A 26,090-nucleotide genomic window follows, 5' to 3' on the forward strand; every position below is an offset into this window, starting at 1 on the left:
GAAATGAGAATATTATTCTGTGGCATCCATTTTGAAATTCTGAGAAGTAAAAATCATATGAAATATATTATTTAGAATTGTAAGAATGAAGAGTATAAAGGAATCAATATCCCACATGAGTTATTTGAGTGAAAAGTGACTTTTTCTCCAATTAAAAGATACAAATACACAGAGCACTAAGGTAGCTAGCATCCCAGATAGCTTACTAGATGTGAGCCTAAAGTGGTCCTCTTGAAAAAATTGCAAATTTGGCCCAAATATCACAAAACACTTTTCGGGGATACCTGGGGTTCTCAAGGCAAGGTGGAGTCCTAAAAGTGGCCAACGTGTTAAATGGTGTCACCTTTGGTCGACATGCGGTTTTGCTATGGCTTACTAAAGGCCCTGGTCTAGCAAACAGGAGCGGACCATCCAAGTGCCATCATTGAATGTGGTATGTTGGATGTGGGAGGTAAGGCAAGGCAAGTTCATTTGGAGCGCACACTTCAATCACAAAGCAATTCAAAGTGCTTTACATACAATATAAAAGGCATCATGACAAATTGTTAAATCAACATTAGACAATACAAGATAAGAAGGAATAAGAAATAAAAGAGTTTAAATGACTTGACTGATTACTTGATTGAATAACAGGCCTTCTTCACCACTGATTTAAAAGAACTAGGAGCAGCAGACCTGCAGTTCTCTGGGATTTTATTCTGCACAGATGGAGCATAGAAACTGAACGCTCATTCTCCTTGATCAATTTTGACTGTGGCGAGAGAGAGCAGACCGGTTCCAGATGCACTGTGGGGTCTGGATGGTTCATAATTTATGACATTCGAAATATGCTTTGGCGGATTTTGAAGTAAACTCTTTGACAGACAAGGGGGTAATGATCTGAGCACTGTGGTGATATGAACCACTTTCTTGATGTTAGTGAGAAGTTGAGCAGCTGCATTTTTTTTTTTTTTTGCTGCAGCTTTCTGATCGAGACCTGTAATTATAGGCCAAATCTGGGCCGTTGCATGTGGGGGAAATACGACCAGTTGACAGCGGTGGCGCTGTAGAGCTGGAGTGGTGTGATTCCGGAGCCGACAGGGAGCCCCTGAACGCAGCAGGAGCCTTCCCTCTGAGTCAGTCGCATGTTTACTTGCTTTGTCAGCGGTGTCCTCTCATTTCTCTCTCTCACCTGCTGCTCATCCAAACCTTGGACTCTCGCTCACTTTATCGCATCGTCCTTATCAGCGGCTCCATCTCCCGCAGCCCTTTATTATACCCCCCTAGCCCTTCCTCCCGCGGACATTGATCGGAAGGGCACATCGGGTTCATAGGTGGCTTTTTTTCCTCCTCTTTCCCTTTTTTTCCGGCTAACAGGGGGAAACATGACGTTAAAATCCAGTAAAAACGAGCCCGCTGTCATCCTGGAGTCCGTGAGCAGCGCGCGGACAGCCCTGTCCGACCTCTACCTGGAGCAGCTCCTGCAAAACAAACCAAAGTCTGACAAGGTTCGTGCCGCTCTCTTTTTACATCGCTCTAGTTCTTTTTTTGTTTTTATTTTTGCACCCCGACATATTTTGATTTCATTTTTTTTTTGTTGTGTTCTTGTTCGCTTCCGGGAAGTGGCGATCATGGGGGCCACATGACATGACTGTTGTTTGTTCATGGACCTGGTCTCTAAAAATAGACCCCCGCTCTGTCCCCGCCACACAACTCACAACTAGGGCTGGTGATCGCAGGGGAACTCACGATTCTGCGATAATCTATATTCCATTACGGTATCTGTCTAACTGAAGAAGAAAGTAAAGGACCCCTAAAGTCGTAAAGGGAGGATTTGTGTAGCTTTTGGCTGCAATTTGATGTCCGTTTGACGCAAAGTGAGATGAAAATGGTCAAGAAAGTGCATAAAGTCTGATCTTAGTGCCTCTTCAGTCTTTAATAAACCCACTCTGTCCACATATGCCACATTTCATTGTAAAATAACCATAAACTGGCAAAAGTTTGAACTATATGGAGCTAAATATCTATATTTCTTCTCCAAATCACACCAATCTCAACACTCAACATTCACAGGCAGTGAAACATGGCTGACGATAATGTCACGATACAGTGATTGTGCGTTAACCGATATATTGCAAGACAATCATATAAAGATACATCACTAAGTCTGTGTAACTGAGGAAGAATACGAAAATCCCATTTAAAAAGGTAGAATGTACAATATGTGTTTTTATCTGGTGTCAGTTTGACAGAGCTTGAGACAAACTGAGATGAAACGATGTACGAAAAGGTGCTTTAAGTCTCATCTTATTGCCTCTTTAGTCTGGAACAAATATGCTGTACCTTGTGAATGTCATTTCAATGTATAATATCCAAAAGCCGTAAACTGGCAAAAGTCCAAACTATATATATAAAACTGAAAACAAAATACCGATATTTGGCATCAGCATATCTCACAAGTCAGAACGATAATATATTGCTGTAATGATATTTTGAACCACCCCTACTCACTGCAACGGAAACCTCCTAAACAAAGATAAATAAACACGTAGATCTGTCTTTTCCAGTCTGCAGTTGTAGGCCAGTTAGTTCAGCTTTCTAAGTATTGCACAGTCAGCATCAACGGGAGTCCAGTAGACATATCATTGGCAAATTTCACTTCTGCATTTCCTCCCAAAAACTGCCTAAGGAAGTCATATGACAGATTTGAGAAAGCTGAGGCAGTCACATTTTAGAAAGTAAGGTGAATGAGTCAGTAAGACAGTGGCCGGTGCCAGGCAAATAATCGGCTATTAATTGTTAATCCCATAATGATTAAGTCAGCATGTGACTGTCATGTCATTCATCAATGGGGCTTTTTTTGTCAAGGACAGTGCAGTGTAATGCAGGATAAGATAGACCGTTTGGAATGTAAAACTACTTGGTTCTGTCCATTTCCAGCAGTGCTGTTTAGTTCTGCCTGCGGGGCTGCAGCTGAGGATTCAATATCAACAGTGATGTGGAGGCCATGCAGGTTGTTTACCAGATCACACAGTGCCAGGCCTTTGTTCCAACTGGTTTTCACACTGAGGGAAAGATAATGTTTTAAGAGTCCAACTGACCCTGCCTCAACCCTGGGGAAACACCTTCAAAACCCAGAAAGTTTTAAAACAGCAGCAAAGCAGTTCATGGGGGTGAAATTAATAGCCTGTATGGCCTCCGGGCTCAGATCTGGCAGCCGGTGATACTGAGGCAACTCTTTGTGCTGAGCAACTTCGAAGAATTTGAGCAGTCAGCACTGGAGCCACTGAGGGAAACGGTGAAGGGAGGAAACTCCTTTCCTGTTATCAGCACTTTTGTTAGATAGCCTTGAGCTGTGATCGTGACCGTTGGTTCCTCCGCTCGATGCTGATTGGGAAAAATCACTGCCTTAACGTGAGGTCACATGATGCCATGATTGTCAGAGGAGAATGTAGCCTGTGTAATGTCTGTCAGGGTGACTCACTGTAGCTCCTGGATCCTTTTTGTTAATTTTGGTCAGGACTCGGCCTGTTCTGCTCTGTTTACTGCAGAGGGGGTTTGTCCTGTCTCCAAAAACACTTCAGGCAAAGAGCTGTGAACAAAGCCTACAGAGAACACGCACATCGTTCCTAGAAACTCAAGGACAAGTACAGGACTTCTTATTCTTTTAGTCACACTGTTGTCGACCGCTCAGACCTGATATGAAAATCCTAACAAGTTTAGACAAGTTCTACTTTAGGCACATGAGGCCTAGCAGGGGATTAATGACTATCTTATTTTTCTAATTTTCTTGATCAACACCATGAGCCTGTAGCTGTTAAAGATTTAAGTTTGTCCTTTAGGGCTGTAATCTGCCCTGTTTGTCCCCATATAGGTCAGATATTGATTATCCGATTGTTTTCCCTCAAGTGATCAATACATCTTATCCTGTTGTCATGGCGATCCACCATAAATGCTACACAGGGTTGAGGGGATTAATATTTCACCTCAAGACAACGAGAAGATAGGACCGAGAGAGATTGCACTGTCACCTGATCTTTCGAGTTAGATGATGGAACCGAATGTTGGAAAACAGGTAGAAGAGTATCAACAGGTTTTTGAAAAACGCTTTCGTCTCATCCGGAGATTTTCTGTCTGAAATGCACCGTCGCATTCTGCTTGATCTCGTCCAGATAAAAGGACGAGCAGACGTCTGGAGAAGGAAGCGCTCCGCTCTCTCCTCAATGCATTCCGCCTTTCATCCATTTGTTTGTTTATCCTTTTGATACCCCACCACGCCACACACCACAACCACCCCACCACACACACACACACACACACACACACACACACACACACACACTGGTATTCAGGTTTCTTTGTTGACATTGTGTTGACTGTTAACACAGATTGGAACACATTCTGAGAAAGTTTTGTTTTTATAGGTGGTGTTTTATCTTTTTAACGTTTACTGTAAAAGGCCTTTTAATGCTAATGCTAACCTAATCACACACGTGTATAGTGATAATATTCAACCTTTAGATTTGACCTTTGTTGCCTGCCCTGAGGGGGAGCATTACATCATAAACATGAGAATATAATTACTCCTCTATGACATGAGAGCACACATACATAAACACACTCACTCACTCACTCACTAACTCACTCACTCACACATACACACACACAGTCGGGTCTGCCATTACTTCAGTGGACATCACATTGACTTTTAATGATAAGGCTATGCCATTACCCAGCCAGTCTACTTTTAAGGTCTTAACTTAGCTTTGTGGCTCATCACATTATTTTAACGCAGATCTGAAAGGCTTTATTTCCTCTTGTCTCTGGAGCAGCTTTAAACCGAAACGCTTTGCTCTTAGATAGCGAGTGAAACAAGCTTTGGATTTATGTAGCGGTTTCGATCTGTGTTGCCGAACAGAGCCCTTTCCTGAGAGGATTTCATTTCCAAAGGATTCCTCCTGGTCTCAGCCCTGACATAAAATTGCACAAATGCTGCGAAATACATATCACGGTGCACAGAAAAAAACAACTGGCAGACTAGCATGCCTCCCACGCTCCGTCTTCTCTTGACTCACAATCTCTGGATCCAGAAATAGGAGACGTTTTTTGCTTATTCACGACATCGTCTGCCACTGTTTACAAAATCATGATTGTGTTCACAGACTCAATTTTATACAATCCACATACACAAGATACCAATCATACCAAACCGCTGTTACGGGCAGTATTGTGGGCCTGAGGTGGAGGAGGACGATAATTACATTTATTGGTTTATAGTAGTGCTGATGCTGGAAGATGCATTTCTCTTTTTTGCTTAAGCACTGCTGATGTGTAACTTTTGTGCAGACATTTTGTGCTGATGCATGTAATCTTGTCGCTTTAATCCCCGGTCTCCTAACCTTTTGATAGTGTGCATTCATTGTTCTGTTATGAGTGCTGTCCAGAGAATATGTATTTAGTTTATTTCCTAGGACCCTTACTGGTACTTTTTATTTAGTTTGATTTTCATCTCCTTACTGTAGAGCACTGAAACGGCCTTTGTCAACACTGTGCAGATGGTGGATTCGCAGCTTTTAGATTAGATTAATTTAAGTGTAAAAGTACAATATGGATCCACAAAGTCACTGTGACTTTGTTTTTGTTTTTATTACCACTACCAAACTACCAAGATTTTCCTAGAAGAATCTGTTTCCTTACATTAATGTGATGATGACCAGATGAGACTGGTGGTATCCATGACCACATGAACCTGGTGGACCAGATCACTGGATGGGGTTAATGAGGTGTTATAACGCCGGGTTAATTTTCAACCTTGAACATATGTTGAAACTGCAAATAAAACATGGCTTTTGGCGTAAATCAGCAGAGAGGTTTCACTTCAGTTATAGGAACTACCAGTGTGACAGTGATCAGATGAACTGACTGTGACTCTTGATATTTAAATTTGAAGCAAAGTTCATTCCATAATGATAAAATAAGCGATGTTGAATAATCCCTTTTTCCTCTCTTTCTTTTTTTTTAACAGGCAACTATGCAAACATATGAGAATCGGGGAGCTGAGGTTTTCACCAACGGCAGCTCGAAACACATGAATGGTACAGACCTGACCAGGATGAAAGAAGTAGAATTTGAAAAGAATCCGTCGGAGCCAATGGTAAACTTTCTGCCTTTACACAGAATTACATGCCCAACATAAAAATATTATATATATTTTCAGGATTGTGTTTAGCTGATTCTTCCTCACCTGTTGTGCGTTTGCCTGTAGGGGGTCACTCTTAAGCTGAACGACAAACAACGGTGCACTGTGGCCAGGATACTACACGGGGGTATGATCCATAGACAAGGTATACAAATCTCATCTATAATTGTGTTTGTGTGTTAATGGTGGATGGAAGAAAGTTCTTTCTCATAGTATAAATATATAAAGATAAAAACTCGGCCAGTGCCAATCTTTTACAGACACATAGATGTTGCTGTTTATGTTTGCCGTCATGAGCTGACATCAATTTTTTATTTCATGGAAAGATGTGCTTTTATGTTTTACATTTTACGTAAAAAATGGTCTTTCTTATTGCAAGTCGTAGATATTGGTTGTAATTGTTTATTTTTCTTATTATTTTTAGTTATTTATACAAAGGTTTTTGGGCAAACTCTTAAGTATCCACCCTCAATTATATAACTTTGTTGTAAGGGTTTGATAAGGACTTAATATATATAAATAAATAAATATATGTCAATATACTGGTATATTATTGACCCTCTAATCCCTATCTCCATTTGCCGCCAAAAATCCATATTGTTCGGGCTCTAATATTTTGTCCCAGTGGATACAAATCAGATTAAGCGGGAGCATTTGCGTGCACTGGGGGAGGCCCACCTCATATCCTTATCTGTGGCTGCATTGTAAAACTCAGTGTAATATGTTACGTGTAATGCAGACAGCAGATGATTCTTATTTTGTTACATGTTTTTCTTGTTATTCCTTATCAGTAAAAATGAATATTACCTCAGTAGTCTAAGGTGCATATTTGGATAATAACAACTGCTTCTCACACTTGTGGTTTCTTCTTCTCTCCAGGGTCCTTACACGAAGGGGATGAGATAGCAGAAATCAATGGGAAAAGTGTAACAAACCAAAGTGTAGACCAGCTGCAAAAGATTCTGGTAGGTTGATGCCTGTACCTTAAATGAGAAAATCCATTTTGGCTCTATAATTAATGGTCATTTACATTTGTTTACACACAGAAAGAAACCAACGGTGTAGTCACGATGAAGATCATCTCCAACCAGCAGAGTCGATCCCGAGCCTGTGAGGTAGTAACACGGGGGGACACAATATGCACTTGTGGTTTTGCATTGTGCTGCATTAACGTTCCACTCAGACTGGATTGCGGTCTTGATGGGTTTGATTGCTTGTCTTTTCATCTTTACTTTGATCTAAAACCTTTTTGCTTTTTTTTTAAGCATTTTGCTCTTTATTAGGTGAATCTTCTTTTTGTCAATGAACAACCCAGGTGACTATAAAATTGAGAACATCACTCACATTAGTTGTGCTAGCCTGACTTGAAACACTGTGGTAGTGTGTTTTATTCTGCCATCTACTGGTCACACCACTTCCTTCTCTCCACCAACCAATCACGAGGATCGTAAAAATGCATGCTGGACATGGACAATACTAAGTGATAGAAAACACTGAAGTAACCATTGTCTGAATGCAGTTAATCACTGATTTAATTTCAGTTTTTGCTGTGGCCAGTGATGGCAGTCGACTTAAAACCTTGTAGTCCATTAACCATTAGTTAATATAATTTGAAAACTTAATGCCCAATGAACATTAGTGTTGGTGACCCAGACGGCTCCAGTGCTCCCACAGGGTGTCTGTGTACAACCACCACTGGAGATACTTTGGGGGAATCAACAAATGTTCATGATCTCTACTAACAATACTAATAATTTACCCTGCGGAGAATTTACACGTGGTCCTCAAGCTCATCTCAACAATATATCATCTATATATACCCAGAGCAGTAAAAGTTCTGATCCTGGGTATACGTAAACAAAACCTTTTGCAGCTGCACGATTGGTTAACTTTAAGAAGACAACAAATTAGTCGGCAGCACAAAGAGACTTTCAATCATGGAATCTTATCAGTGGGAGAAAGTTGCTCATTTAGTTTGAATTTGAGCTGTCGGAGATATTAACATGAACGTGTTGATTCTGTTGAAGGCTGAATTCTCCTCCTTAACATTTGTAGATTCCAAACATACTGTTGAAGTCCCTAGATGAGTATTTAATCTCTATGATGCTGCACAGTTACTGTAGGTCACTGAAGTCCAGCATATGAGTGTACTGTATGTTTATGAAATTAGGTTCGCTAGAAAATAATATTTTGTGTACGTTAACACAACCCATTTTCAGACAAGAGATGTTGGGGTTTTGAACATGTATGCAACATGCACCCCATTTTTATGGCTTAAAGAATTAAGAAAACCAAAATGTTGAATATATACCTCAATTCGAGCTGTAATTCAGGTGTTTTCATCGCTGCACGACCATATTTCAGAAAAAGAGGTTTGCTCTGCCAGATTCTGGCATAACAGGCATAGCCCGGAATTTCCCTGATGGGCGACATAAAAACTTGAGAAATGCCCCAATTCATTCAGCAAAAGAGAAGAAAATAGTGAAACAAATTTGTGCTCAACGGCAACAAACACATTTTTATCAGTGACTTTATCTGAAGCTGAGCTACAGTGGGTAATAGAAGATTATTCATCACATGGGAAAGGGTATTTATATAATTCAGTTCCAAACACCACATTCACATTTCAACTTTTAAATTCTGAATATTTGCTCTGAATTTCCAGATGTACATGAGGGCCCAGTTTGACTATGACCCCACCAAGGACGACCTCATCCCATGCAAGGAGGCCGGGCTGAAGTTTAAAACTGGTGACATCATTCAGATCATCAACAAGCAGGATCCCAACTGGTGGCAGGGCAGAGTGGAGAGCAGCGCTGCGGACTTCGCTGGGCTCATACCTTCTCCAGAGCTCCAAGAATGGTAAACTGCTCCGTGATACAATGTGACAATTAATCTTTAAAGTGCTTAACATCTGACGCCAGAGACCTCAGAACTGTGCAATCTGTTCCTGGCTTGACCTAAATCTGTGTATCTAGGAGGGTGGCCAGTAAAACCAAGGCCAGAGAGGGCAGTCAGTCCTGCAGCCCGTTTGGGAAGAAAAAGAAGTGCAAAGACAAGTACCTGGCCAAACACAGCTCCAGTGAGTGAACCTTTGGAATCTCTTACTGCACCTTCTCTCAGATGTGCTGTCCTGCGTTTTTGACTTGAATATAATCTGTTATTTTTTTGCAGTTTTTGACCAACTGGATGTGATTTCTTATGAGGAGGTGGTTCGACTCCCGGCTTTTCAAAGAAAAACACTTGTGCTAATTGGTGAGTTTCAGATATATCAACAATTTCAAATTCTTAAAAGTAAAATCATGTGTGATCCTCTTCACCGAAAGAAATGACAGCATATGTTTTTTGGAGCTCTGTGAAAGTAATGTATGTATGTTATAATCATTGTATCAAGGTTATTTCTGTGCCTGTGCCAAAATTAATATTTTATAAAAAAAAATGTCATGCAAGTAAAACTTCTGCTCGTTTTAGGTGCACCTGGCGTAGGAAGGAGACACATAAAAAATGCACTATTGACCAAGTACCCGGACAAATTCTCCTACCCAGCACCGCGTAAGTAGACGCACACGTTTACTCACAAGAGCAAATGTTTCCAAACCGGTGTTCTTCTAAAACATACATTTTCTACACAGACACCACCAGACCCCAACGCAAGGACGAGGAGAACGGGCAGGAGTATTATTTCATCTCCAACGACGCCATGACCAAGTGTATCTCTGGGAATGAGCTGCTGGAGTACGGAAGCTTCCAGGGAAACATGTTCGGCACCAGACTCGAGACCATCCAGAAGATCCACGAGCAGGAGAAAATTGCCTTGGTGGACGTGGAACCGCAGGTCGGCATTTACAGAATTTTCAGGAAAATAAAGGAAACATTGTAGTCTGAATTTCTCCCTGCCCACAGTTGAAACATTCTGTGCTGTAGGATTTCTACTGTTTTAACACCAACTCTTCTCATCCTCGCTTCATCTTTTAACATAGACCCTGAAAGTCTTGCGGACGGCTGATTTCGCACCTCTTGTGGTGTTCATCGCGCCGACCACCACATCTTCCCAGGTGCTACATCTCAGAATATACTCAAATATCCTGAATGACCAAACTCCATCCTGACCCTCTGTGTCTTGTGCCCTAGATGGAAAACCTGCTGATGATCCAGAAAGAGTCGGACGCCATCCTGACCACGTTCGGACACTTCTTCGACGTGATTCTCGTCAACAGCGACGTGGACGAAAGCGTCAAGGGGGTGGAGGAGGCCCTGGAGCGGGCCATCTCCACCCCGCAGTGGGTGCCTGTATCGTGGGTGTACTGACGGCCGTCCGGCTCCAGTGTAACGCCTTTTGTTTGATTCAAATTCAGTGCAATATCACTCTCACTTACCCGTAACCTCTCAGTCAGTGATCTCCCTGTTTGGGGTTTTACTATTTGGTTAATGTTGATTGTCACAGAGATTTTTTGCACGAGTGCATCCCCAAAAAAATAAGCAATATGTAGAAAGGTTTATTTTGAGAAAGTGGAGAACCTCACCCGGGATGTTTTATTTTGGTGGTTATTATATGTTTGTGCTTTAGGCTTTTGGGATAGTTTTGGTGCAGCACACCTTTTGTGATGCTTGGAACGCGAGCGAATGCAAAGTAGGACCACAACTGTGAATGAAATCCTCACTTTTAAATCAGGATTTCGTCATGTAAAACATTGATTCTGGATTCTCTCTCTTCATCGTTCTCATTAATCTGAGCCATGGAGTTGATATTCTGAAACTGTCTCTCCATGCAGTGTGTGTAACTCCATAATGCGACAATGTCTTCTCACACGAAACCTTTCAGTCGGTCAGTGACATCCTTTCTTGTCTCATCTCATAAAAAATTGTATACCTCATGGGATACTGTAAAGGCACTTTTAAACAGAGAATACATTTCCCTGCACTGTAGCAACATCATCTTTTAATTTTTTTCCAGATAGAAACCTGTTCTTTAAAGCCCTCTGGGGAGGGGGGGAGGGGCGCATGTCAGTTGTCCATGAGGAGCCAAACCAGGGGATGTAACTGAACTGTAAAGGTTGACGTATGATTAGACACATTTGTCTGCTGCCACTGTGGTTCCTCACACTTAAAATCTCTTGACTAATATTTGAGAGCAGAAGAATTGTGGGGGCGGGGGGGAGATTCATTTTTTCAGGGAAAGTCATGGCTCATAACTTTGATCAATTATAGATCAAGACCTGTGCATCTGAGTCTGTACCTGTATCCGCCATGTGACAAATCCTCCCAATCACAGTGTGGGAGAAATGCTTGCAGGTTATTCATGAAAGTGGATTTGTTCAGAGCCTACATCCTTTCCTGGTTGCATGGCTGGAGTTGTGGTCTTAATTAAATCTATATACACCATTCTATGTGGAAAAACTGCTTTTTTATGTTCTCTTGTGCTCATCAAACTGAAAGTACATAAATATGTTGTGGTGCAAACATGTGAGATAATTCAATTTGTATGATTTAGTTAGATTTAATATGTGGAAATAATTGAGACAGCGGCTAGGCAGATGTACTGATGGAAGTGAAAGATCAGTAAACAATTATGCAATACAAGTGTTTAATCAAGTAATGCAGTAGCATATTATCATAATTATTCCAATAAGCAGCCAATTAATTTGATCTATTTAGATAAGCATATTAAATTAATAAGAGAAACCTTTAAAGAAAACTACAAAGAGATAATTAGACAGCTTAAAAAACAGCCCAATATGTGTTTGAAACCATATAATTAACAAAAAATAAAAAATATTTGTATGGAGAGGAGCAGCTTCCGAAGCAGCATGCACAAAACTACATGTTGCTGGAATTGAAACAAAGCTGTCTTATGGCGCCACCATGTGGCTATCTGCACAACTACAGTCACTCAGAACAAAATGTGTTATGAATAAGACATTCAATTTACGTGCTATTTTGAAACCCCTCACGATTACATATTTTTCGTTTGTTTAGTATTTTGTGAATTTTATTTCTGTATAAGACATTTAACCAATATTATTATTGTGATTATTTCATATATGAAATATAATGATCAGAACAAAGTCAGTTCTGAGGCAGAATAATGGAAATACAGAGTAAATGTGCTCTACAGCCTATCACCAAAATGGGGATTGAATAATGTGATATAAACTAAACAAATAGCTGTGAATATCAAATAGGCTCCAGCATATCAGAAATGCTGTGTTCATCTTTCAAATTTGAAGTATATTTTAATTAACTTTCAACACGGTAACTGGAGAAATTAGCTGTGAACTTAATCATTAAACACAGTGCTGCCAATTAAACACTTCAGCTCATCTGTTCCCGTGCTCAGATAAACACGTTCGTATGCAGTTTGCTGCATAATCATCCAGATAATGAGCAGACATGTAAAACTGCAGAGCCGGGGCGGAAATCCCTGTGTTTCTCAAATTTTCAGAATAGAAATATGCAGGTCAAGAAAAATATCTGATTTAGTATTTGCTCCCATTTGGTTATGTTACCCAGTTGTCAGAGTAGCAAAGCCTCTTAATAATCTCACATGCAGCTGCTTCAAGGTCCTTGATTCACCCACTGTCAACAACACTGCTCCAAACCAAGTTTAGTCTGACTATTCTGATTACACACACAAAACACACACAACACACATCGCGGTGCCTCTGGCGACATTATATTGATTTCCTGGAAACTTAACTTTAACCTTAAACATCATTATAATTTAACGAACTCTAACTCTAACACTTACTCTTACCCTATCCTTAACATTAACATTAACTTTAACCTTAACCTTAACCTTAACTTAACCTTGAAACATGTCTTCACTTTAAGATTCAATGATTTATATTATATGGACTTTTGTTTCGTCCCCGTAATGTGACTGTGCAAACAGATGTTGGTCCCAACAACATGAGATACTTGGACACACACACACACATTCAGGTATTGTGTATAATTTGAGGTCATTGGAAATAAAGCTGGATCGTATTGACATAAGGTTTCAGCCTGTGTCAGATCATGTGTTGTGTTATCTTTCGTGTGCACATGGCTTTGACTAAATTTAACACGACAAAGGATCCCCCCCTCCTTGCCTTATAGTATTCAATGACCAACAAATGATTTAATCACTCACTCAGAGCTAATTTGATTATAAAGCAACATTTTTCACAAGGCTCAGTTTGTTCCTGCATTCAAAAAGTAGAGAAATTACAGGAATCTACACAAACAAGTAGCAGTGGCCTTCAGGACTGTGATCCAGTCAAGGACCTGCATGTACATAGTGTTGTGTGTACTTATATTTTTCATTACACATGTTGGTGAAGCCTCTTTACATGGAACTGAGCCCCACAGAAATCCTGCTGAGGCCTATTTATGAATAGATTGTTGAATGGATCCTGTATGTTACAGTTGCTTCCCTTTATGGGGTTTAAAGTTCAGTAATTCAACAAACCATGCCTCTTAGAAACATTGCCCTCATTGCCGTATGTAACATGTATGAACAGATGGTTGACAAATGAAAAGACAACCCTAAGTGGAGAAACAGGATGAACAATGTCCTCAACCATAATGCACGAGAGGTCCCTGATTGGTTTGATGAGTACAAGAAGGATGCGAATCACACGCTATGGCTTTCACACTCAATATGAGAGATTTTAGTTCTACATGTTAAAAAAGATCTCTCCACTGTCCTCAAAACATAAATCCTTTTCTAAAATAGATTACTAAACCCCTGCCTTCTTTGTAGCTGATCGTTTTATCAACTTGGTTTTTGAATTGTCATTAACTCAACTCTTTTATATTGTGTTCCTGTCTGTGTGTGGATGTTTTGTTCAAGCTGTTTCGAATGAAATGCCCCCAGTTCGTCTGATAAAGTAGTTCAATAAAATTGAATTAACTAATAACAGAACATATATTAGAGGAGTGGTGTTTCTTTTCTGTAAAGTTGCAGAAACTTGTAGGAACTGTTCTAAGGCACACTGGGTGCACATTGGGGTTTCCTTTTTAATTTGTCACAGTTAGCCAAAGGCCTTTTATGCTTTCCCACATGGCAATATAGTTTTGGTCCAGATTTTGTCCACACTGCCACAATGTCCCCTGGCCTATACACCCAATGATTGCACTTGGGCGCATCACCTTTGTTTACAAGAGCTGAGTAAGCAAGAAATATTAATGTCAGATGTCAACCAAAGGTGGCCCAAATTAGTTTTGTGCTATTTGGGCCTTATTCACCATTTACCACATGGGCCCCTTTAGGTTCACATCCAGATCCCGTCCGCCTTGAGCACTGTGTGTTGTTTGGGACAGTTAGGCCACATTTTCTGTTTTACATGTGGGCAACTTTAGGCTCACATTCATCACACCCGGTTAGGGTTAGGTTTATTCATAAGGTTGTGTCAATCACTGAAGCGTAAGCCTTTACTGTCATTGTTTATGGTAAGATGAAATGTACAGTACCACTCCACTCGGTGCATAAATACACTTTATATAAAGCAAGAAACACAATATATAACACAGTTACATTTTTTAATAAGAAAAAAGTATACACATACACAATTGATATGTCTATTTTACTTTGCTTGGGAAACTAGAGCCTCCATCACATCATAGCAGTGAGGGTCACCAGGGCCCCATGGGCAGAGCTTTAGAACATATACTCACGCATGTTATATACTATAGCATTAATGTTATGCAGAACACTGTCTGAAGCAACAGATAAATCAATATTGGTAAATTAAACTCCATCCTTATGCATCCATATTTACTATGAATGTAACAAGGCACCTACAGCGAGCCTCGCCACACCCCCTCTCCAGGAACGCCATTTTGTTGACACACAGTCTCGCCATCAGGAAAAAATAAATCCCCTAAAGTGGAGCTTTGAAAACCGAAGCACGACCCTGACATGTAAAGTGTGTGAGAGGGAACACACCCGGAGACCCACTGCCACTGTGTGCGGATCGAAAAGCGGCGCTGCTCCGAACATTACTCCGCTGTTCACAGTCTGCGGCCGCCCGCTTTAACATGAAACTGCGCGATTGACGTCACCAAGCCATCTTTGTCCAGCTAATCCAGGCGCCTGTTTATTCCTCCTCCATCACAGCGCCGGGCTTCGCTCAGTAGAAGTAGGAGGAAGAGAGATCAGATCGGAAGAATAAAATTAAGAGAGAGAGGTATTTTTTTGAATAGCGAATAAGGGACGCGTCTCAGTGGGAGATAGAAGCCAGTGCTCCTCCTCGGCTATATAGGCAGGGAACGCCACAATAACCAAGCGAAGGGTGCCAGAGGGTAGAGAGGAGCGCAGATCCACATCCATCTGTCACCCACTCGGTTCCAGCTCACGCCTCCTGTCCGGATACCAGCCCCACAACCTCCAGGAAAATGTGAGTACACCCGCACATACACATTAAAAACCTCTTTAGAATTAAAATGACCTGTTTACGCGTTACTGCCGCGTCCTCTCGGGCGACACTCGCAGCTTCTCTGTGTCTGTGGCTGCATCCTCTTCCTTCTCTTATATTTTTCTCTTCCATTGCATTCACAAGGTTGTGATATTAACATGAAACCGTGTGTCACTGCTCTGAACCGGTGATCGTCCTTCCCGGATCATCATCACCTAAATGTGTGACCGCACGGAGGGCTAAACGCGTTGGCCTAACCTTGGAGCGCACGGAGCCACCGTGTTTTATCCGACATTAAACCGAACATTAACCTCATACAGGTGACTTCTCGTGCGTTTACACGGTGAACAGGCTCCGTGATCATCGCCTTTTCTTTTTTTTTTTCTTTTACCGTGTGTTGGTTTTCACCCGTGACAGCACGCACGCATTTTTTTTTTTGTAAATTCCAGTTTGGACTGGTTTAAATTGAAATGGACACCGTGAGTGCTGTTACCCACAGGGTCATCAAAAGCAAATTAAGGAGTCCTCGAGTTTGAAACATGGTCCCTGCGCCTAATAAAACATTCCCAGGGCTTTTTATTCCTGTGGCCCTGACCCTCCGGTGACGATTAGGCTAATTCCAGAAAACGCAAGGACATAATGTGGAATAAGCCACATGAGCTGATCCACTGCTCCAGAAAGCCTGTTGAACACTTATATCTTCCATATTAATCGACGAATTCCGCATAGTTTCCAATATAAATGACGCTAATTATTAGTGTTGAATGGGGCTAAGGCCTAGTTTACGTGATATTTGCAGCCTTTGGGGGTGGGGGTAGCCTAGCCTCCTACTGTATGTCGTCGATTGTCGTGCGAGGGCGGACAGCTGCATATCTCACCATGCCCCGGCCTGTGTTCCGGATAAACCCTCTCAAACGTCTCCATTTTATGTTCCTGTCTGCCATATTGTACCGCACATGATGCAAGTATAGAAAAGGTATAGGCTCAGGAAAGACAGCCGTGACATCCACTTTTTCTTACACAGCAGCCACTTCAAAACGTTGAAATATCCTCCTGCCCACACGCGACATGTCACTGAGAGGTGGCAACATGTCCGACAACATCCCTTCTTTTGGCTCTCTGTAACATTTGTCACCAGCAATGTCGTTCCACCATCACGCTCTTCTCCCCACCCCAGTGGCGGTGCTAGGCTCTCAGTGTGTTCACAGGCCCGTCGTGCTGGTCGTGAAACGTGATGATCTACGGGACATTGTGTAGGCCTGTTGTGTATGTGTGTGTGTGTTTTGTGTGTGTGTGTGTGTGTGTGTGTGCGTGTGTGTGTGTGTGGCTGTTCGGATCTAGTTCAGGAACATGAAGACAATCAGACTTTCTGGTCTGAGCTGCTGTGGCGCTGTCCAGTGCTGAAATGTCGCTGTCAAGTGCTGAAAGTCAGACAGGTCCCTCTTTCCATGACGCTGACCAAACAAACAGAAACCCCTTTGACCAGGGAGCTAATTTATCATCATCGTTACTATTATCACTAGTCATTTGAAATCAAATCTATCTATATTATATCAGGGATTCCTGCAAATCCTCTCAGACTCAGCAGTCTTGGGTGACCACAGCTCTCAGACTATTTTAATAGAGCATCTTGAAAGAGGGCTGGATAAACAGTATATTCAGCTCGCATAACAAATCATGACATGGTTGGTGGACCTTTTGTGTAGATAGATCTGTGAAACTCCAACAACCCAGAACGATAGGCTAGCTGAAAATTGTTTTATTTGCATTTGGGTTGAAACATTCACTTCAGTTTTTTTCTGTTCTGTGGATATCCCTGATTGCACCTTGAAAATAGGATGAGACATAATATTGCTTAGGTAACATATAGATTCAGTAGTGGCAGATTTTCCAATTATTTTTTATTTCTTTGCAATTTCAAACAATCGGTCAATCGATTACATTTTATTTGCACAGCCCATATTGACAAATCATACTTGTCATGTTTTACATCTTCCGTCCTTAACCCTCAAGAAGAGTAGGAAAAAACTACCGAAAACTGAAGGATCCCTCTCCAGGAAGGACAGAAATACAATGGATGACACATGTAACAGAGCGCATCAACAAAATAAGAATATTTACAACAAACATGAGAAAAGACAAGTGTCTAACAATAATGTAGAGGTGTATCAATGTATTTATATAAAACAAAAAGTCTGACAGAAATGAAGGAAGCAGTAATTCTGATACATTCACCAGTGATGTCTATTGATTGCAATATCAAGAAATGTATCCATAAACAATATCCATTTCTCAATCTGTTGGGTATGTAGCCAGTTCAGATGTTACAATAGTCTTAATGTCTACAATCTACAATTCATATTACTGTAACTGTATGATAATCACACGAATCTAAAGAATTCAATGTTATATTTATATAGAAATATTGAAATATTTTTCAAGACATAATATGAATAGCTTACTATTCACCCAGTGGATATACAGTGTTTTGTACAGTGGCAGTTTGTGTTGGGACTGGTTGGCAGCTGATAGAGACCACCAGCACCATTAAGCCAACTATTCAGAAGGATTGGTTGTTGTTAGAGGATTAGTAACATGTGAGCGTGTAAAGGTGACCTTTATACACAGTTATGTCTCACACTAGTTCAGTGGGAACCTTTGTCACAACCTACCATAGCCTTTTATTCTAGAGTCAAAACAAACAATCACGTTTTTAAATTGTATTGATTCATTTGGACAGGTGGATCTCAATAAAACATGATAAATCAACAGCACTGTGCAACATAATCGCAGAACATTTATACTTAAATGTTAAGATTTATTGATATAGATATATGATGTAAGCATTGAGGGTATGGACTTATATTAGCACATCTACATAATCATATATTTCACAAAATTTGAGGCTAGCTTGTTTTCATGGCCACAATCAATATCAATCAATCTGTTGTTGTGCTAGCTTGGTGCTGTTGTACCTGATGTCCATTCTGCATTGTATTTACAATGTGTAGGGTTACATTTTCACTTTAGATAATCCTGTATCTTTCAAGGCAACTAAACCAACTAAGTTTTTCACAAAACTAATTAAAATATCCACAAACTGAATGTTCTACTACCTCTTCATTATTAGAAATATTTCAAATACAATTTTATTTGTAATGAAACTCAGTTACTCATGGATTTAAATAGATTTAAATGTGCATTATTGATCCTCTTATATGTTAAAAGGAAAAAGCTTGAGTAATCTATATTTGGTGAATCTGATGAATAGTATAATAATTGTATAAAGAGACTAAGACAATAACAATAAAATATAGATAATAGATAACTGGATAGATAGAAATGTAAAACATAGGTAATAGTATCAAATTAAGAGTGGTTAGAAAATATGTGCATGATAATACAATATATAGAAGAGGCCAAATAACAAATATGTAAAAAGTAGTACAGTACATACTTAATATAAATCAGGCTATATTGTCCTGGCAGGGTGAAATCCAGGGCAACAGAGGTGAATTGACCATATTAGTCTTTGTAAACAGGACATTACCATCCAAGTGAATGGATTCTGATGTATTTGTTGCACATTATGCAAATAGCTGAGCTCATGAAATATATTTTCTCTTAGCTTTTTCTTTTCAGTGGTAAATGACCCTTTCACTTTAACTCTCTGCCTCTCACAGTCGTTACTGTTGCATTGTGCAATATGAGAATAAGTCAATGTAGAGCACAACCCAACCTGACATGACAAATCAACTGGACTTGCAAAAAAAAACAGATTATTTGTGATTGGGGGGGGGGGGGGGGGGGTAACTATTTGGATTTTGTGTTCATTTTTTGGAACATAGTGGATATTTACAAATCATACCTATTAAATCTGTGGATTTTCTCCATCACTTTGTGTACATTATCCTGTAACTACCAGTTCTTCACACAAAAACCACCCACTAACAACTTTTTTAACAGTCAAAAATGACACATTTTCCCTCAAATAATATGTGACCCCTTGAATTCCACATATCCTGAAACTCCTCCCTACATACATTCTGTATGATATCACTTATAAAATATCTGCCACCAAGGAAAAGCGGGAAACATCATAAGCGACCATTGGAAATAAGTAGATCTGATCTATTTGGTTTGTGTTCCCATGTTTGAGCTGTTGACTCTGCCTTAAAGGTTAACTTATGATTCTCATCATTTTGACTTATCAAGCTATTTCAAACATTTTTCAACAGCCTTTAACATTTACATTTTGTATGATCTATAGGTCTGCCCCAGCCGCTGGAGCCCCTGCAGATGGCCCTCCCAACCTCACCAGCAACCGCCGTCTGCAGCAGACACAGGCACAAGTGGATGAGGTGAGTCCTTCACAAAGTCACGTCAGACATTTCTCGCTGGTAAAAGGATCAAATTTGAAAAACAAATGATAATTTCGGTAAGAATACATGCTTGAATCTGTGGTTTGATATGAAACTTACCATCACATATATCCTATAGTCCATCTTCATCCTATCTGACCCTCTCATCGAGTCGTCCTCTCTTGATAGCTGATTGTGGGTTCACTTCGAGTTTCTTTCCCCAGGTGGTGGATATCATGCGTGTAAACGTGGACAAGGTTCTGGAGCGTGATCAGAAGCTCTCAGAACTGGACGACAGGGCTGATGCCCTGCAGGCTGGAGCGTCTCAGTTTGAGACCAGCGCTGCAAAACTGAAGAATAAATACTGGTGGAAGAACGCCAAGGTGAGGACACAAAGACATTTCTCAAATAACAAATAAGTGAATATGTGAAGGCAGAAATAGATTGCCCCATTGATGTCTTAAATGGGGGACAAGTGTTTAATGTTGATTTTCTGATTTGCTCATAAGTAAGTTAGGGAATAAATCAATTGTATTTATAAAGCACCTTTCAAAACTAAAGTTATAAGGTGCTGTACAAAACGAACAACACAGATGCATTAGCATAATTGTTCCTGTGCTCTTGAAACAATGACATTTCATTTGAAGAAATATACCAGTGATTAACTAGCTTTAAAAATTGGAAAACTGCTTCTCTAACAACTTATTTTGAAACTCCACTGTCTACAGATGATGATTATCCTGGGTGTGATATGCGTGATTGTCCTCATCGTCATTATTGGTAAGAATTTTTTTTATGTTTGTGGGTGTGTAAATGAATCATCAAAATATATTTTATTTGAAAGCAAAACTAACAAAACATTTTAAATGTAGGAAATCATTATTTTTGCTGATACATTACTCTCCCCCTTATGAATTGGACTTGATAATGTGTCCTCTCTCTCTTCCTGCAGTGTACTTCAGCACCTAAGAAGAGTCGGTCCTACCCCAGTCTGATCCCAACTTCCTTGCTACAAAAAAAAGAGAAAACCCTCAAATTGATGAAAAATTTAACCACAGATAATTAATTTACTATATATATGTATCTGTCCCTGATTAGCCTCGATATAACACCCCTAAACCCTTCAGGGCCCCATGGCTCCCCCCACATCCACCACCTCTCCCTCTGGACCCCTGTCAATATTTGTCCTTGTGAGTGTGTGGCCCTGTCTCCTTTCTGGGTCCTCTTGGCTTTTCTAACCTGCCATACCGAGAACCAAACACTTGTGACGATGCAACAGAAAAGGAAACAACGATTGGCGATAATTGTTACATAACTGATATATATAGTTCTTTGTAGAGTTTTATTCTGATATATATACTGTTTTGTAGGTGTGTGTGTGTGCGTATGTGTGTGTGCATTTTGTATTTTTTAATTTTTTGTATTAATTTTATGTATGCTTCAGCGTTAACTACTGCCTATTAATCAAAGTGTGCATCTTGCATGTGCTCATCATCTGTCCATCCCCCCGGCTTCTTCTCTCTCTCTCTCTCTCTCTCTCTTTGGTGTATTTTTGCACAGTGGAGTAAGTCTCCTTTTAATGAAATACAAAATTTCATTTCCACCTTCATCTGTGTTAGGCATGTCCCCTACGACAGCTCAAAATGAGCTGGAGGATTAAAAGTCATGAAGTTACAGAAATTTGAGCTACAAAACTGCCCTTAAAAGCTTCAGCTTAAAAGCTTCAGGTTTCTGTAACTTGATGCCTTCAGAAATCCAAGTCTTAGCTTCCTTTGTGGCTTTCTCAGAAAGTTATTGCTCATTGATATTGATCAACCGCAGAAATCATGCATGAATTGTTAAACCCTAATCCCCAGTTATCATCATTCCCGGTCCTTCTCATTATTTTCACTTCTCTTTATCCTTTTCTTTGGCAACATCTGTAATAACTTTCATCTCAAGTCACAGCTGCAGCTCTTCTGTTTCCCAGCATGCTTGAACACCTTGATTTCCTCTAATAATTTCAAAACTGCCATAGTACAGATGGACCAATGTCTGTAGATGTTTGTTTTTTATTTCAATATTACGTAGTGTCTTATTTCGAAAAACATTCCTTCATTGCAGTCTAGTGCAAATGCTCTTACTGTAGCACATGTAAGTGTAAGTATCTTTAAAAAAAAAAAAAATACATGCAATGAAACTTGTGTCGATAACGTTGGTCATACAAACCATAGGAGAAAAACAATGTTATAGTTAATAGCTGTAAGGGTTAGTTATGGATAGACAGGATTAGACTTTCAGTCTGTCCAACTGATTATTATTTTTTTCTAATAGCGGTGATGTTATCTTAACATTGCACTTGCAGTATACTGTGGAGATGTCATTCATGTTAGAAGGTGGATATGTGCTTACAAAACTATTCTAATGCCAGGGGATAAAATGGGGACATTGCATAAATTGACATTAGTTGATTAAGTTTCATAAAACACAGGTTAATTCTCACAGGCATATGTATACACTGAAAAGCCTTAGCCTCCAGTCACTTCTGTTAGTTACTGTGGATTATTCCCGGTCAGACACACCCACGCACTTTCAGTTTGTGTTAGGGAGTGGCTGACGGCAGAGGAAAAAAAAGCAATCTGATTAAAATGCACAAATGCAACCTTGTTTTTGATGGCGCTGTCTGGCTGGTCAATAGCCTGGCCAAAGCAGATCCTCCTGCAGCAAAACCTGAAGAGCACATTTAAACTAAAGAGAGACACAGCCTTATTTGCAAATCCAGGGACAGAGGCTAAATGAGGAATAAAGGTTGATTACCAGTTGAGTTTTAGTTCCAGAGGTCTGCTAACTTTGGGGTAAGTTAGTGCCAGGAAACGTGAGAAGCAATTCTTTAGAATAAAAAAAGATAAAGTAGCCTTCCTAAGAAGAGTGTTTTGCTAGTGCAGCGGTTCTGTCTCAGTGTTTCTCCCTCTAGTTAAGGCCTTTTTTTCTTTTTTAACTACAATAGATTATATTTTTTATTATAGTATATTTTTGTGTGATACAGACGGGTAAAGAGGAAGTGTGTGATCAGCACCGTGTTGCTGCCTCTAGCAGTGAACTCCTCTTCACCTCTGTCTGGTGTGTTTTTTGTAATTCAGCTCCATGCGTTATACACTGCCAAACAACAAGGGAGAGGCTTCTATTGTTATTTCTTTCATCGGTGCTCTCGCTGGTTTGGTCTTGACTTATTCTCCCACCTTTCTTTTTTGGTGGCGTCCTCTCCTATGTATACTACCCTTTTGGCTACTTTGTGAGCAGGAGAGCAGGACTGTGGGTTGCACTCGGTTTTTTAATGGTCGGTCAAGACCTCGGATATGAAGACAAATCTAAAAGGAATTTCCTGTAGGGATTAGAACCATCTTACTGATTGATTTGCAGGTTTTTTTTTGCTGTGCTTGGAAAAAGCTGTAATTCAGTTATTTAACTAAGCTGGATTGTCAAGAATCATAAAGGTATAAATTCAGCTGACAGAACTTTGAGTAGGTTACCATCACCAGAAGGCTTCAGAGACCACAATTCACCTGCAATACTCCAGATAAAGTGTGGGTAAAGCCTTAGTAGCCTCCTCCCTCTTCCACATAACTTTATAATCTTTCCCCCTGAGCTGAGTGGACCATCCCATCCGCGTTTGCTCAACTCGCTGATACAGAATCCTACAGTGTGTGTGTGTGTGTGTGTTAGAATAGCTCTGTCTTGGGAATATCCCTAGTTTATCCCGAGAGATTAGGCCGCTTAAACCCGAGGCGTGAGGGCACGTTGCTTCCTTGACCACCTTGATTTATACAAGCAGAGAGGTTACCGATCTGCTGGCCAGTTCTATTAGGAGGGACCCCGACCTTGACGAACCCACTCTTCCTCCCTGCTTCCTGCTTCCCCCTACATGTTTTCCTCTAAACAGAGCAAGAGTAAACTGCAGAAGATTACCAAAGACCAGATTTCCATGCTTACGCTGCCAACTGCCATCAAAAACAAGCAGAGAGAAACAGGTTATTCAAATGGTCCTGGTCTGTTTTTAAATAGCTCACACCCTTATGGAATCTATCCACGATTACGGGAGCTGTTAAGTATTGCACACTATTTATATAGTGTGTCAGTTTGGCTTGGGAGTGCCATTATGCAAGTTAAACCAAAACAAAACCGCATACTTCAAATCTCGACCACAGTTTCCCCAGGTCTGAAGGGCCTCTGTAAAAAGGTTTTCAGACACATGATCCTATGACTAATTATAGCACAACTCTTCTTTTTTTCTGTCTCCATAGTGCTGCCGAGTTTTAAAATGAAAAGAAATGTAAACAAACTACAGCTATTAGACATAATTCAAGAAAAAAATGTAAAAAAAACCTGCATTGTTTGGTGTTGTAATACGGGGTGTTTTGGGGGGTGGGGGTCCTATATCCTCAGGTTGAAGGTATAAGCAATTTACCAAAATATATATGAGGACAAAAACTATATAAGTAAAGTATAAAATTTGATTTTTTTGGCAATAGAAAAATCCTTTCATAAAGGTGGTCCTTTTAGCCATGCTGCAGGAGTGAACCATGGTGAACTGAGGAGAAATAACAGTAATTGATTGGGGTAGGACTTCTGTGTTATCCATGAGTCCAGTTGTTGTCCTGTGAGTGCTCAACCAATTTGGTCACGATGGTGAAAATGAAGCGAGTGTTCTCTTTTTTTCCCTGTTGCTTTATTGTCTGTAGGAGAAAAAGTGCGCCGACGTTTTACCACCGTGGCACTTTCTCCCGTTGTGATTCAATAATTTCGGCGGGATTGGGGAACACGAGTCGATGGAGAATATTGTCTGAAGGGTCAACCTGGAGAATTGTTCAGTGATCTCAACTGCGTTCAGGTCATTTGGTGGTGATGCAAAGTTGCCGACAAGGCGGGGGGGGGAATTGTTCAGACCGTTTTCCAGGTTTGAATCACAAAGGATGAGCTTGTGATTCAGTTGTGGAAGGAACCACGCAGAGAATGAAACACAACATCCAAAACTTCAACATGTGATACGTACAAAGTAGGGGATTGATCCCTAACGCTTGCCGTCACCACCAAACGAGATGAACGCAGCAAAGAGGAGGGACCCTTATGAGTCACTGAACGTTCACAGGATGGCCACAAACCCAATATTCAACTTCACATATGTCAACATGTTTTATTTTTAACCAAATATTGTGTTTTTTTTTCTTCTTTTGCATCAATTTAGTAATAACTCCAGATGTCACTGAATTGTTTGTGTGTAAGCACTGATGGGTAAAGGTAAAGGAAATGGGAAGTTAATGGGTGAGAAAAAAAAGAAGTATTTTTACCTTCAATTGTCCAGAATGCTTAGAATGATTCTACAGTTTACATCAGATCGCTGTTTGTATCTATGAGATATATTTTTTGTTGAAATCCGTTATTTTTGAGGAAAGATTTTGATTTCTCTTTGGGGCTCCTGGGATGAAGGTCTATATCGCCCCTGGTCATCTGGCCTTACAGGAGGGATAGGACGGGAGGATCACGGGCAATGTATTCAGTTTTCTTTTCTTTCTTTTACCTTTGCTTTTATTTACTGATAGATTTATTGTGCCGTCATTTGATATGGGATTAGAAACTACACAAGGTTGACTCAACGTAAAGGAGAGGAGACTGAATGAAAAATTAAAGTACATAAAATAATTGTAGTGTAAATCTATCAATGTCTTATTATATTGATGAACATCATGAAATATATGTATATTGGAAAAACAGTATCTATGACAACTTGTACTTTTGTGTGTGCTTCATGTGCTTTGTGGGTGTGCAACAATGGGCAGATGCAATTTTGACTGCAATTCTGGGACCTTATCTGACCTGTATGAATAAGCATAAATTTACTACCAACACAAAGGTAAACCTCTCTCCTGAGTTCATCTGATCACATGATAGTGTGTTTGAAAAATACATGGAGACCTGAGGCTACTAGTAAAGACGTCTCACACAAGCCGATGAATGGAAAACACTAATGTGAAAGCCACAACACCCTAACCCACAAATTGACCACATTTAAATGACTCTGTGTGTCATGTACATATGGATTCTTAGATTTACACAACACATCATTAACAGCAACTCTGACATGAAGAGAAATGTTTGCTATATTGACACATCACGTGT

General features: G+C 40.2%; 2 protein-coding genes across 2 annotated transcripts; both read left to right on the forward strand.

Moving 5' to 3' along the window:
• The first annotated feature begins 1,113 nt into the window (after positions 1 to 1,113).
• mpp1 (MAGUK p55 scaffold protein 1) lies at positions 1,114 to 11,562 on the forward strand. The gene is made up of 12 exons (XM_062406111.1): positions 1,114 to 1,487; positions 6,005 to 6,133; positions 6,245 to 6,323; positions 7,058 to 7,143; positions 7,225 to 7,293; positions 8,844 to 9,040; positions 9,157 to 9,260; positions 9,353 to 9,433; positions 9,650 to 9,730; positions 9,811 to 10,013; positions 10,159 to 10,233; positions 10,310 to 11,562. Exons 1-12 carry the CDS (start codon positions 1,365 to 1,367, stop codon positions 10,484 to 10,486), a joined length of 1,404 nt encoding a protein of 467 aa, XP_062262095.1. The 5' UTR covers positions 1,114 to 1,364; the 3' UTR covers positions 10,487 to 11,562.
• Positions 11,563 to 15,057: 3,495 nt separating this feature from the next.
• vamp2 (vesicle-associated membrane protein 2) lies at positions 15,058 to 25,684 on the forward strand. Its single transcript, XM_062406892.1, has 5 exons — positions 15,058 to 15,558; positions 19,847 to 19,937; positions 20,162 to 20,320; positions 20,666 to 20,717; positions 20,890 to 25,684. Coding segments are annotated over exons 1-5 (321 nt in total). The 5' UTR covers positions 15,058 to 15,556; the 3' UTR covers positions 20,907 to 25,684.
• The last annotated feature ends 406 nt before the right edge of the window (positions 25,685 to 26,090 follow it).

The sequence above is a fragment of the Platichthys flesus genome, chromosome 15 (assembly GCF_949316205.1).
Source record: "Platichthys flesus chromosome 15, fPlaFle2.1, whole genome shotgun sequence".
Classification (NCBI taxonomy): Eukaryota; Metazoa; Chordata; class Actinopteri; order Pleuronectiformes; family Pleuronectidae; genus Platichthys; species Platichthys flesus.

Coding starts and splice junctions, on each gene's coding strand:
- vamp2 (XM_062406892.1), top strand. Junction 19,938..20,161: donor CACAGGCACAAGTGGATGAG/GTGAGTCCTTCA, acceptor TTCTTTCCCCAG/GTGGTGGATATCATGCGTGT. Junction 20,321..20,665: donor ACTGGTGGAAGAACGCCAAG/GTGAGGACACAA, acceptor CACTGTCTACAG/ATGATGATTATCCTGGGTGT.
- mpp1 (XM_062406111.1), top strand. CDS start 1,365: ATGACGTTAAAATCCAGTAAAAACGAGCCCGCTGTCATCCTGGAGTCC. Junction 7,144..7,224: donor ACCAGCTGCAAAAGATTCTG/GTAGGTTGATGC, acceptor GTTTACACACAG/AAAGAAACCAACGGTGTAGT. Junction 9,434..9,649: donor AAAAACACTTGTGCTAATTG/GTGAGTTTCAGA, acceptor TGCTCGTTTTAG/GTGCACCTGGCGTAGGAAGG.